This window comes from Taeniopygia guttata, chromosome 1A, assembly GCF_048771995.1.
Source record: "Taeniopygia guttata chromosome 1A, bTaeGut7.mat, whole genome shotgun sequence".
In the NCBI taxonomy this organism is placed as follows: domain Eukaryota; kingdom Metazoa; phylum Chordata; class Aves; order Passeriformes; family Estrildidae; genus Taeniopygia; species Taeniopygia guttata.
This window is the reverse complement of record NC_133025.1, coordinates 18092437-18105486: the sequence shown is the minus strand read 5'-3', so window position 1 is coordinate 18105486 and position 13050 is coordinate 18092437. Positions and strand designations below refer to the sequence as shown.

The window sequence follows — 13050 nt, the reverse complement described above, 5'->3', positions numbered from 1 at the left end:
ATGGCGGTGCGGTGGTGCGGGGCTCGGGGTGCGGGGTCCTTTCGCACCCGCGGCCGGCCGTGCCCGGGCGGGCCGGGCCCAGGCACCGTCCGTCTCCGCAAGGGTGCGGCCGCTGGTCGCTGCCCTCCGCTGCGTTCCTGGGGCAGCTGAGGCCGGTGGCTCTGAGGGCGACGGGCCGGGGTCGAGGCGGCTCCTGCGGTGCTTCAGGCCTGGGGGTACCTGAGGGTCTCTGCCGCGCCTTCCGCGGGAGGCCGCGGCGGGCGCTTCGCATTCGCCATGGGCCGGCCGCGGAGAGGCTTTCCTGGGCATCACTCTGCTGGAGCGGGCACGAGCGCATCCCTAGCCTTGTCAGGAATTTAGTCTCCATTGTTCGTATCCGCAACTGAACCCACCTTAATGGGTGTAGGCGGTCTAACGCACAGCGGGTTTGGTTCTGAGCACTGTTTTGATGTACTGAGTCTGCCTCGGGAGGAACCCTTGAGAGGCGCTCGAGTCTCACCTGAGCAGGCATCCTAGGGAAGGATGTTCAGGGCAGAAGTGAACGCACTGCGCCGGTTCAGGGAAACAGTGGCCAGATATATGCTTATGGTCGTGTTCTGGATAAAGCTTCTCCAGTTCCGATGTTCGCTTGCAAAACTTTAGTTAAGGTTGTCAATGGGCCGAGTGATCCAGGCTTATCAGGTGGGGTAAGGGTGGAGAAGGGTGGTTTGTTGTGTCCTTTTGATGTATGTCATTTCTCTGGAGAGCTGAGTGAGATACAATCTGCTGTGATTGTGACATTTGTTGTCAAATTCCCAGTGGCATAGATTTCACTTTCTTTGTCTTATGTGTTGGTCATCATAACTCGCTGTTTACCTTTGGGAGTGAAAACAGGAGAAAATGCATAAGAGTTCTGTAAACAGTACTGGTTTGGAAACGGTGTTAAATTTTAGATTAAGACGGTATTTAGAGAGACAGTGCTTAAGCAAGTCATTGCTTTTTGATCTGAGTTATTTTCATCAGTTAATTTTCTTTTTTTGTCCTTTGTAATTTGAACAGATTTAGCAAAGAGTGTTTTGGTTGGAATATATGGCAGTATATGAAGAGATCAGTTGATAGCTTTTTTATTTGAAATAGGGGGGGCTCTTCAACATCTGCCATATTAGGTGTATGTTTGTACTTAAGTACTGGTGTGATTTTCTAAATGGATTCTGCCAATCAACATACAGTAAATGGTCTCTTGTGGTTTATACTTCTTTGAAAATCTTATGCCAAGCTTTTTTCTTTATTTTATCCATACACTACTCAAACTCCCAACAAAATAGTTGTTATGCTGTGTGCAGGCAATCCTTTGTTCCTTATTACTTTTTAATTTACAGTTTATTTTTATTGGTAGAGTTCAACTGTATCAGTGTGTATATGGATATACAGACAATATTGTATATATAATATATGTATTAGTTACTGTTGGTGGCTGAGGCCAGAGTGGTTTGAAGTGAAGTTACTTGGACTTGCTGAGTTTCCACTGTTACAAAGTACAGTTATATGAATAGAACTGCTTAAAAATGAAGTTTGATCTTGGCTAGATCTGCCAACTAGACACAGTATTAGAGGTGTCAGAGCTTAGTTAACAAGTCTCTATCACCAGTCTGTTGACTGGAAATTACAGCCGTGAGGATAGCAACAACTGTTATTACTAGTATTGAAATATGTCACCTCATAAAACATATTTTAGAGAACTATAAAATTGCAACAGTTAGAATGACATAGTTATGCTTATCACAATATGGAAAGATTAAATAACAGGGTATGTGGCTTTGTTAACTGCTTTTTCTAACAGCTGTGATTTTGGAGAGTTTCATAATTCATAGTTGAAAATTTTACAGTAAATTGAAAAAGACTGGAAATTAATTTTGCGCTTTAGCACTGCATGTTGCTGTTTCTGTAATCAGGTTTCTGTATCTCTTCATTTTTGCATACATCCTATTCTGAAAATGTTCATTAAGGGTTAGGGAAGTTGAGATTAATGAAAGTGAATTATTTCTTTAAATTATCTTTTAGGTGGCTTGAGAACCAATCAGTGATTCTGTATATAATCTACAGGTGTTTATCACAGATTGAGTGAAATAACTGGAATTTCTCTGTTCTTGTTGTTTTACAAAAATACACTGGGAACTCAAGAAATCGGTGTTAAAAATCTGAGCAAAGCCGGATCCAGAATGTCTTCTCACAAACAATCAAGTAATGTGATGAATAAAACACAGAGATGGTGATCTGGTAACAGGCAAAAGAAAGAGTAAGTAACTGCAATTCCTAGAGAAGGCTCCAGACTGCCAGCTTGTGGTGAATATAGCAGCACTGGTGTGGTGATAGTCTAAAGATACAGATTTTCCATGAAGGTTGCAATCTGAGGTGTAAGTATGTGAAAAAACTTAGTCATTTAGGAAGTCAGATAGTTGGGAAAATCTGGAAGGCATCCTGACAGGAAGAGCCCAAAACTTCCATTATTTAGCTTCAGAAGAGTAATTTTTTTTCTTTGATTTTTCCTCCATTTATGCATTTACAATCTTGTTATCTGTTTCAGATATTGTGAATAAACATCTTTATTTGCATGGTTAACTGAACCTGGCGTGAATTAAAAGTGATATGATATTAATTTCTCACTCCAGTCCCCGGAGCAAACCGCAAGTATCTGGCTCTCCATTATGTTTTGTAGAATAGTGGGAAGCTAGGAGACCGTGCTTCCAAGAAGATTGTTTGGGTTCTCTGAAAAAAAGCTATTACAGATTCAGAGAGGAAAGAAACATCACTTATATAGCTGTAAGTAACCATCTCTCTGTCATTCTCAGTACTGGGGTATACCTTGAACTTGGAAGGCTCTCAGGGAGGCTATAGCAAGAGCCTAAGACCGGTTGGAAACTAAATTAAATTCTTATATCCTGTCCTACTGTGACAGAACTTAAAGTATGTCTTAAATACACCTATTTCAATGTGTTATTAGCCAGATGTAGATGTTTAGTGCTGCAGACAGAATTTTGTGTGTTGTGGTCCCAGGGTCTCTCCAGTCACTGGGCTGTTCATATTAATTAGTTTTATTGCTTCCTTCCTTCCAGTTCTTTCTTGGTAGTAAACATAACGTTGATACTGTAGGGATAAATTGATGTAGTTCTGTCTTTCTATATTTGTATACATTTGGAAACACTGAATATTAACAGTGCAGTTAGTAGTGTTGATGCAAAATTGAGCGGTTAATATTAATCTCCAAACCTGCTCTACTATGCTTATTTTCACTCAAACCTTTAGCTTTACCTCTAGTAACTTCTGCATTGGTAACACACTTTCTGTATGAAGTCAGGTAGACTAAAACTACATTAAGAGATAATAGTTATTAAATAAAGCACAAAGAATTGCAAATTTTCATATGCACTGAGTAAAACATTTAATAAAATTATCTCCTTTCCTCCTTGTATAGTCTCCAGCCTCTTCCAGGAACCTATTCAGGCAATGTCAGCTTAATGATCAAAACCTTAAAATAGAGGTCAAAAGTACTAAATTTGGATGTCCAATTTAGTATCTATCACAGGAGTATGATTTCTGAGAACTTGTAGCACTGGAAGGTACTTACATTCAGTATACACTCCCATTTATTTCAGTGGGTACTTGGCTCTGCTCATCAGATCCAAGGTGTCAAGGTGGGTGCTCAGGAAATAAGGAATGAGCAATCACACAGTAGTTAGGAGCAAGCATTCACTGCCAAAACCATGGTGCCCTTGTGCATTTATATAAATGACCTCATTTGTTAAAAACATAACTCTTTAATCTGTATCATCCTCACTCTGTAGCACATCAGAGGTGTCTGTCACTGATTTTTGGAGTTGAGCATATAATAGCACGTTGACAGGATTTACTCATGCTTGCCCTTTATGTGGAGTGAGTATGGTGCTGGAGTATATCTTTCAGGAGTGGTCAGTTTGAAGTTCCTATTCTAGCATTTCTGTTGGGCCTATGGAAATTTTGTCTACATGATGAAGCCATCAGTATCGGAACTGATTTACATACACATGAGTTTGGAAGTTCTCTTATTAGGCAGCATCAGGCCTTGGCTGAGGCAATAGCAAGTCTGGGACAAACAAAGTTGTGTAGGGCTCATTACTACTTGTTAAATGATGGATACAAGTTGGGTTTTTCTGTACAGAGGAAGCTACAGGCCATGTCGGTTGCTTTTGGTGGTTCAGGGTTTTTTGTGGATGTCATGTGTTGAGTCTTCTGACTTATTTTTCACTTTATTTTTCCTTCCCAGATTCTTGTAGTCCCTCCCCATATAAACGAGGAGGCAAGGTTTTAATTCTGAATGAGCCTGTCTGTTTTTTGATTTCTTCTGTGACAAATGACTAGGGATTCTAACAGTTGAACTTCCTCCATTGCAAACCATCTTAATCAGCTGCAGACCAGGTTTGTCCTCTAGAATGAATGAGGAAGAGGTAGTAAAGTAATTAAGACTGGATTTGGGTCTCATTACTAATTGATTTTAAACTTAATTATACTAAGGCTGAAGTATTAACTCATTGTAAACACTGGAGATTGTTTCTTAGAGATATGTGTTTGTGAGTGAGCTAACTAGGAGAACTACTTCTCTCAGAGCTTATACCTAATCTCATATTACATTTGCAAGTTTTTAAACTGACACCGGAGGAATTGAGAATAGGGAAGTCACTCTAAGGGTTTCAACAAATAAAATAAAGTTTATGTATAGTTAAATGTTATGAAGGCAGTGAGCAACTTGTCTTTGCTTGGATGAATGCTGTGTAGAGAATCCTTTCCAGTGCAGAGGAAAGGATCAGGAAGTAGCAGCAATGTAGTTGCATAATATTGTTTGCATGGGTTATGCTATCTTAAGAAGTTACTTCATTTATCACGAACTCAGGTATCTTCTGAAATCCAAACATGAACAGGAGAATAACCACAGATTGTATTTCTCAAAAATCATTGTGTATCAATGCAGGTATGGAGCACACTTTGTTTTCTCTTGGCTATGGCTGCATTTGACAAAATTATTCATTTCAAATAGGTCCTATTTTTTTTGTGTTACCTTTCTATCAATTCTGTCTTATATCTGCTACTGAGGTTTCCTCAGTGTGTCTTGCGAAAAAAGAGGTCAAAATCCAATGTAGATTGTTTAGCCACACTGTTTTGTAGTTCTTTGCTGTGCAAGTATGATATTTTTAGAACTTTTTGCATAGCAATTACTGTTTTGTTTTTTGATTCCTAACCATTACCACTGACATTATCTTTGCCCATAACTTGGCTCAGTTAGTTATGCTGTGTGAATTGACAGGCACTCCAATTCTAAACATGCAGCTGCTTTTGTAAGCTAACCTAATGATGACTTAAAACTGGGGATGCTGAAGGGGCACTCCCAAATCCTGGATTTACTTTACTGCTGCCTTCTTGTGCTGGTTATCATTTTCATCTGATCATGCATGGAGGCACTCCTGGGAGCTAAACAGAAAATTGTTGACTTGTTTATGAAGGGGTTGTTCTGATGGTAGTTATCCTGTGGCAGGAATAGCTTCCCATAAAGACCTTTGCAGGGGGAGTTACTATGCAGAGCATAATAAAGGTGCCAAACTGTAAACACTAGGATCTGAATAATTGATACTGAAGAGACAATGATGGAAGAGAAGCAGAATATTATTCTCTTGATTATGGCTCTTCTACTCTTTCGAAAACAGCAATATCATTATACATAAGAGTGCCAATAGTTCTGTTCCAAGGGTTTGTTCTTGATAAAATAGTCTTGAAACTAGTAGATGGTAGTTTTGCTGTTTGGCAGACCTACAAGTCAGTACAGGCAAGCTCTGTGCTTGTGTTGCAGCATGTTGTAATTTGTGTCTGGTACGTAGGTTTTCATGTATATCCTAACCATGAAATTTGTTTTTGCATCTTTGCAGTGTCCAGAGGAGTGAGCTCATTCCCCACCTTCCACCATGCAACAGTTATGAGCACATATTGTAGAGAGCATCTTAAAACTGCAAAATCCTAAAGGTACATGATGTTAAAGGACTCAAAATAGTGGATAAGTAAAGCAGGCAGTAGGTTTCCCTGTCAATTGTGTATCTCAGCAAAGTACTTGGTGTATCTCTCTGTCAGCAAGTGACAGGATACATACCTCTTCTTGCAGTAGGTGACCCAAGCAGTAGTTCCAACAAATGCTTACATGGAAATGGGATAAGGACCTTTGCATAGCAGCTTTACTACTTAAAGACCACGCTGTCAAATGATCTTCTAGCTTATCTATAGATAACATTCCATAGGACTGCTCAGCAAATGCAGCTTACAAAGGTATTTCTTTGCAAGCACCCTGATCAAATGTGACTTCTGGTGGAGCTCTGATGATAAAAGGTCTCTGGACCTTCATCAGTACCATAAAAGGCACTGACACAGCTCCCAGTCTGTTTTTAAACTTGTGTTTTGGTGAAGACTGTTCATTTGGATTATCTGTTCTGAAGGGTCAGATTAAAGGGTCTTAACAATTCATAAACAAAGAACCACTTTGGCTGTGAGAACGAGAAAGGTGGTATGTGTAGGAAGTAAGAGTTACTGAGGCTGTAAGAAACAAAAAATGCTTGATTCCATAATAGTTGGTGAACATACATTGTCATAATACAGCTAAAACTTCCAGATCGGAGGCATGAAAAGGAAAATCCAGACAAATCTTCCTAACTACAGATCAAGGAATATATTCAGTAAACAAGTAGGAGTAAAATGGATACTTATTTCATATATTTGAAGATAAAAATTTAATCTTCCTTCTGGGATGGTCATCCAGGACTTTGAACCATATATTCCACTCAGTCTAGTATGACATACCAGTCTTTCTTACAAGATATCAGTAATAACTAGGAGATAGATCAGTGATAATGTGTATTTTCCTATAAATACAAAAATTTGCAAAGATCACCCAGAAGATGCAGAGTGATCCTGCACCACCACCCAACAGACTGGAAATAAACAGCTGAAATTCTGTGAGCACACTGCTGTAATATGTCTATTGATAAGATTACAGTATCTTTTCCACAGTGAGTACTGTTCTGGCTTCCCTGAGGTTTGGGAACAACCTTTCTTTTATGAACTTGCAAAGACATGCCTGCGAGTATTCAACCAGTGCCACCTACCATGACTGATGTAGTAAGTGAGATCTAAAATGATTCCCATGTAGGACGAGAGGACCATGGTAATTTTGTCTCATAGATGAGTGTGAAAGTGTAAATTGTATAATTGAGAAGCCAAACTTGAAAACTTACTGGTGATACATTACCTTAAGGCATCATATAGACATATCACATGCAAGGGTAGGCAGATTTGTCATCATGATAGGAAGAAGACCCACACGGGTATGTCATGGCAGTCCAAAACCTTTCTCGAAATGCAGATTGTTGCAGGTTCTAAGGAGTGGGGATGAGTACGGATTCTTTCTTCTCCCTTCAGCAGCTAGCTGTCGAGGCCAGGAGAGGGGTACAAAGTTGCATCCAAAGTAGGTCATTACCTCTGCCAGTATTTAGTGCTGCAGTGAGTCTTGAGTTGACTTTTATTAATCTGTGAAAAAAAGGTGATACACTTTAGAAACATAGAAATGTGTCTCATGAAGTTTGATTCGACAAGAAAATAAGGAGGATGCTGGGGCAGATAAATAGCAATTGTGTTTCTTTATGTGATTTTTCTTGCAGTGATTCTGTTGAGAATTTGACAACTAGTGGAGGTGAGAGCTGGTAGGCAGAAGATCGGCCTGCTGTGAAGTTTTCCATGCAGAGTGAGTCAGCATTGGCAACTTGTTTAACAGTTTGATCCTGCCAGGTAGGGGTGTGAGGATTCTGAAGGACTGGGCTTAAAGCCCCTTGCACATGTTGAACTGATGTGAAAAATGGTGGTGAGGGGTCTGTTGCCATCAAGCTAGGGATCAGAGGGCTTCTTATTTTTGGCTTGAAATTGCACCATAGGCTAGAAGAATTGTATTCTTTTGAGTAACTACATCTCACTTGTGACGTGGAAAAGATGAAGGTAGCAGATCTTTTAGGTTATAGGCACATGTGTTGAGGACTGGACAGATGCCCCAGACAATACTACATACTGTTCTGTTTTGAAATACATAGGCTAATATACTAATACTGAAAATGAAGAGACTGAGCATCCTGCTCTGGTAAGCTGTCATAAGGTCAATTAGAAATTATTTTGAAGTCTAAGACTCCTAACACAGAGCTTTTTGTTGAGTGTGCTCTATCTTTGTGCTGTTACTCTGAAATACCATATGAAGGAACAACATGAGGTCTGTGTCCTAGCCTGGACGCTCCAGAGCAAAAACTCAACATACCACCTTCTTAATGAGAGTAATTGGAAGAATCTAGAAGCATTAGTTTAAATTACAGAAAAGTGGTCAAATGGTGCAAGTACCAGTAAGGAATACCCTGTTATAAAGGGATGTCTAAGGACGATGGAATGCTGTAGTCCACCTGGCAGAAAAAAGAAACTGGAAAAAAGCCAGACTTGCTGTGTGTCAGACACATTAGAATGTGGACACCATCAAGGTTTCTGTGGCAAACTTGTCTCCACTTAAAAAAGTATTTGTACAGCTGCACAGCAGATACACGTGAATTATCGCTTAAAAGATAAACTGACATATTTTCTTATCATAATCTTACTAGGTTTTTGACAACATTATTTCTATTCATTTTTATACTCTGCACACTAATATACATGATAAGGTATGGTATGATACTCCCTCTTTAATATGTTTCTATCACAGGTTGAATTTCAGTGCAACAACACTAACTTATATCAGCATGTTGTAAGACTTCTGAGACTGGTGGCAGGATCACTAAAACAATTTACCTGGAGAGTAGTTCCTCACCGCCAAGTACACAAATGACCAGATGGCCTCCATAGTTTGTACAAACTTTCTTGTATTGGAAGTTGAAGGTACTTTATGTGTCTGAGCCTAAGGATCTATACCTACACTGAGCGGACTGCATGAGTGTTAGCTGCTTTAATAGCTTGTGTTCTGTTCAGAGATCAGTGTGCTAAAATGGTCCCTGAGGAGGAAAAATGTTTTGGAAAGTACTTTTCATATTCAACAAGATTTCCAGCCTAGTTGCTTAAACTCTCTGGACCTCAATTAACTTTCTACAAGTAATAAGAGATGTATCTATTTCTGATTCTCTAGTCATATATTGGTTGTAGGACCTACTGAGTTTTGAGGCAAGGAAACCTCTTATTGCTAGAGAAAACATGAAAATGAATCAGTAAGTTGTTTTGCAGCAATTTAGCTGAGCCGATGCTAAATACTGATGGGTAAAAAGAATCACCCCTACTCTCAATCACTTGTTTTTTACTATATGCTTGCTCTGGATGATCGGCACAGGCAAGTGTTTGTGTTAGGCTGGGCCAGATAAACCTTGTTTTCTAAGGATGTGGGTGCAGCTGCCTTGCAGAAATGTATTGCAGTAAAATCCTCCAGTTCTCAAATATGGCTGTAATGGCTGTCTAAAAATAATACCTAACAAAGGGTGTCCTTCGCAGGGGGAAGCCAGAAATAACCTTCTTTTTCTCTGTCAAAATGTAAGGCTAATATCAGTTAATCTACAAGCAGCAGTTAGACCCAGAGACCCCGAAAGAGCTTACTTTCAACATAAGGAATCTTGAGCTTGGACTTCCCTCCCAAAGAGATAATAAATACCACTCGCTTTAACTTTTTAGCCTCGGTTTTGTAACGAGTCGCGTCCCGCCTCCATCCGTTCCCTGGCCCCCGCGCCGTGCCGTTTGAACGTTGTACCAGGGACGCGCGGGGGGTTCGGGCTCGGCTCGGGCCCGGCCGGTCCAGGCGGGAGCGCGGCGGTCCTGGGGCCGGCGCGTTCTCGCCCCGAGTGCGGCCGCTGCCGGCCCCGGGCGCGGGGAGCGGCGGCGCGCAAGGCCCCGCCCCGCGGCGGCGGGAGCGGCGGGGCTGGGCGGCGCCTGGCGCCCTCACGTCCCTTCCCTCCTCGCTCGCTCCCTCCCTCCCGCCCGCCTCTCCTCCTCCCCCCCGTCGGCGCAGCGCTGTGGTGAAGCCGCATTGTTTGTGCCGCGGGGGGAGGGGAGCCGCTCAGCCCCGGGAGCCGAGCGCCGAGCCCGCAGCCGGACGGCGACGCGCGCCGCGCCTCACGAATGCGCCGCGCCCGGCGGCAGCAGCAGCCCCGCACCCAGCGCCGGGTGACCGCCGCGGGCAGCGCGGCCCTCGTAGCGCCCGCTCGGCCGCCCGCGGCTGCCGGACGCGGGGCCAGGCGGCAGCACCGGCGGGGCCTCCGCCATTAACCCGGCCGAGCGTCGGCCGCAGCGGCGGAGCGGGAGGTCTGTCAGCCGCTCCTCGGCGGCTCCCACAGCGTGAGTACGGCCGGGTTGGGCGGCGGGGACCCGCGGGCGGGGGCTACGGGGCCGGGAGCCGGCGGGTCTCGCCGCAGCGGGACGGGAGAGCGGCACGGGGGAAGGAGCAGGGCGGACTGGGCACGGCAGCCCGCGGGGGAGGGCAGCGGCGAGCGGGCGGGGAGGCGAGGCGAGCGCGGCGGTCTGGGGGAGGGAGGGAGGGCGCCGCTGGAGCTGTTTTGTCAGCCGCCATATTTGTGGGCCGAGTATTTTCGCGGCGGGAGGGAGTGACTGTTGGGAAGGGCTGGAGATGATGGGCCCGGGCAGGAACCATCCTGCCGGGGGCCGGGAGGGGGGAGCGCCGCGCCGGGCAGGAACCATCGGCGCGAGGGGAGGCAGCGCGCTGGAGGCTCCCTGGGCGTGGGCAGGAAGTGTTGGCGCGGCACCGGCAGGGGCGGGCCGGGGGCGTGGGCAGCGCGCGCGGGAGGCAGGATTCCGGGATGGTGCCGGGATGGTGCGGGAGCTGGCGGCCGTGGGCTCTTTCCGCCGGGCCGGGAGAGGACGGCTCTGGTGCTCCCGCGTGGCTTGGCCGTGCCCGCGCACGTTCGCTGGGCTCCGTCAGCCGCCGCTCTGGGCCGTGCCCCGGGGAATCGCTCCTGCTGCGCGGCTGAAGCCGCGGGTGGTGTCCGCCCAGTGTGCGTGTAAGCACTGTTTGCTTACCGTCCCTCATTGTCTAGGACTGAAGAGTATTCCCGTGTCTTTCTCTTTTTAATGGTCTACACGAAAGTGCCATTGAAAGTGGAATTCCCTAGTCCATTGAGCAGGGATCCAGGGACTAAAGACAGCTATTTGAAGAGAAGGAAGGTAACTAGGGCAGAGATTATGATTTAGAAGTATGTGGTACTGTACTTTTCGTGTTGATTTTAGCTATCCTACACCTTGATAAATAGCTTTTTGTTGTTGTTTTTACCTCATACCATGTATTTCACAGAAACAGCTATTTCCATGTACTTCTGTTATGGGGAGGAAAAACGTCTGCTGGCGATTTCCTTCTCAAGTAGCTGATGCAATTCTAGGACATAAGAGCTGTGGATAACTTTCCTGGTTTATATCCCACAGTCTTTGCGGGCAGGACAGTGCTAACAGAAGTGCATTCAAATAATTTTGTGTGCAGTTAGTGCAGTATCTTTGTGGTCATTGAATGGAAACTTGTCTTAGTTTACGCTTCAGATTTACATCTTAGTCCTCATTCCTATTGATCTACAGGATACTGGGAAGAGGGGTGGGAGTAGAAGGGAGAAATGCCAGCTGATAATTGCCTAGGAAAAGCAAATCAGTTGTGGGTCATGAATTTGCTATGCAGAACTCTGGTCTTCATCTGGAGTATTTCTAGAACATTTGCAAACAGAAGAATTTTGGAGAAACAAAACACTGCTTTGGCCTCTGGGGCATTTAAGTTATTCACGCTAAATTTGCATGAAATTCAGCCTGACTAATACCAGTTTTGATTCTGTGTGCATTACGTTGTATTTTTAGGGTATCCATTCTATGTTTGCGACTGGAACTTCCTTCCTAAGTCCGCTGTATTTACTGTTGAGTATTACAATATACTTAGGTGTTAGCTCAATAATTTTTTTATCAGTCTGGTCTGTACAATTCATTTGACTTTTGCAACAGCTGTCCTAAATCTTTAAGCAAGATTAAAGCTCTACTGCTTTTGAGTATTTTCTTCCTATTTTTAATTCCTACCTGAAGCCATACTTGAGAATCTTGGGAACAGAGTGGGGTGGAGAGCTTGGAAACATAGCATTAATGTGTTTTTCTGTGGTACTGGGCTAAGGTAGTATGGACAAGTTACATATGTTTTTGATTTCTGAAGGTCACCTCTCATCCCTCCCTCTGCGTATTCTCTGAAACAGTCTTTATCCTCAGGAGCCACTATGAACAGATACACAACCAGCTAAAATGTAGGAAGGGACATTAAAAATACCAAAGCAGGCTTTTGCATCTGGACAGAATTGAAACGCAATTATACGAGGTAAACATGCTGTAAACCATGTTTCTTGATGGACAAGTAAATTGAGTCCCTTCTGATCTGTAACAAGTTGCTGTGCATGGACACATCAGTGCGTTTTAGCTGAAGAATCCGTCATTAATTGTTCACAATAACAGAAATCAGGGCCATTGTAATATGTTTCATTTATAAAATCTGTATTGAAACTGGGAATTAATTTTTAGTTTTGGTTAAATTCCTGGTATGTATTAGTGGTCAGACCTTCTTTGGCAGTATTAGTTGTTTAAACCGTTTTCTGCAGTTAAGAAACTAATATGATTGAATCCTGTGTTGTTTTACAGAATTTAATTATTATAGGCTTCTTCCAAAGTTTTTTGAAGAAATGGAACATTTTGTATTCTTCTGTGGTTTATGAAGAGCAAAGATCTGTCATGATTAAACACTGACTGTTGTCTGGCTGTACGGTACAGAAACTAGTAGTAAGGGTTAAGAATGAGTTGTGTAAAAATTATGAGAAGCACAATTCTCATGTTAGTAATAACACTAGCTTAGATTATGAAAACAGAGTCTGTTTCTGAGAGCAGACAGATCAGAGCCTTTCGGGAACTAGTCTTAGGGTTAGTTGCCTGAGTGATCTAGTAGTCTTCCTGTGAAAGGAATTCCTTCAG

At 43.4% G+C, this 13050-nt stretch overlaps 1 protein-coding gene and 1 long non-coding RNA gene across 13 annotated transcripts in view; one reads left to right on the top strand and one right to left on the bottom strand.

Moving 5' to 3' along the window:
* The first annotated feature begins 167 nt into the window (after positions 1 to 167).
* BRD1 (bromodomain containing 1) overlaps positions 168 to 13050 on the top strand; it is a 66738-nt gene continuing 53855 nt past the window's right edge. For 5 of the 12 annotated variants that reach the window (XM_072920504.1, XM_072920501.1, XM_072920483.1 and 2 more), the window contains exon 1: positions 10257 to 10389. Coding sequence is in view for 1 of the 12 variants with exons in the window: in XM_072920489.1 (XP_072776590.1) it covers positions 7783 to 7789 (7 nt within the window). In the remaining 11 variants the exon portion in view is untranslated. Of the gene's footprint in view, positions 6025 to 7706; positions 7790 to 10256; positions 10390 to 13050 lie in introns of those variants that run through there. The other 7 variants (XM_072920494.1, XM_072920479.1, XM_041711005.2 and 4 more) reach the window with 5 other exon arrangements.
* Positions 6704 to 9989, bottom strand: LOC140681162 (uncharacterized). Its single transcript, XR_012052393.1, has 2 exons — positions 9655 to 9989; positions 6704 to 7575 (listed from the first exon to the last, which is right to left on the bottom strand). It is a non-coding gene; the product is annotated as an uncharacterized lncRNA (long non-coding RNA).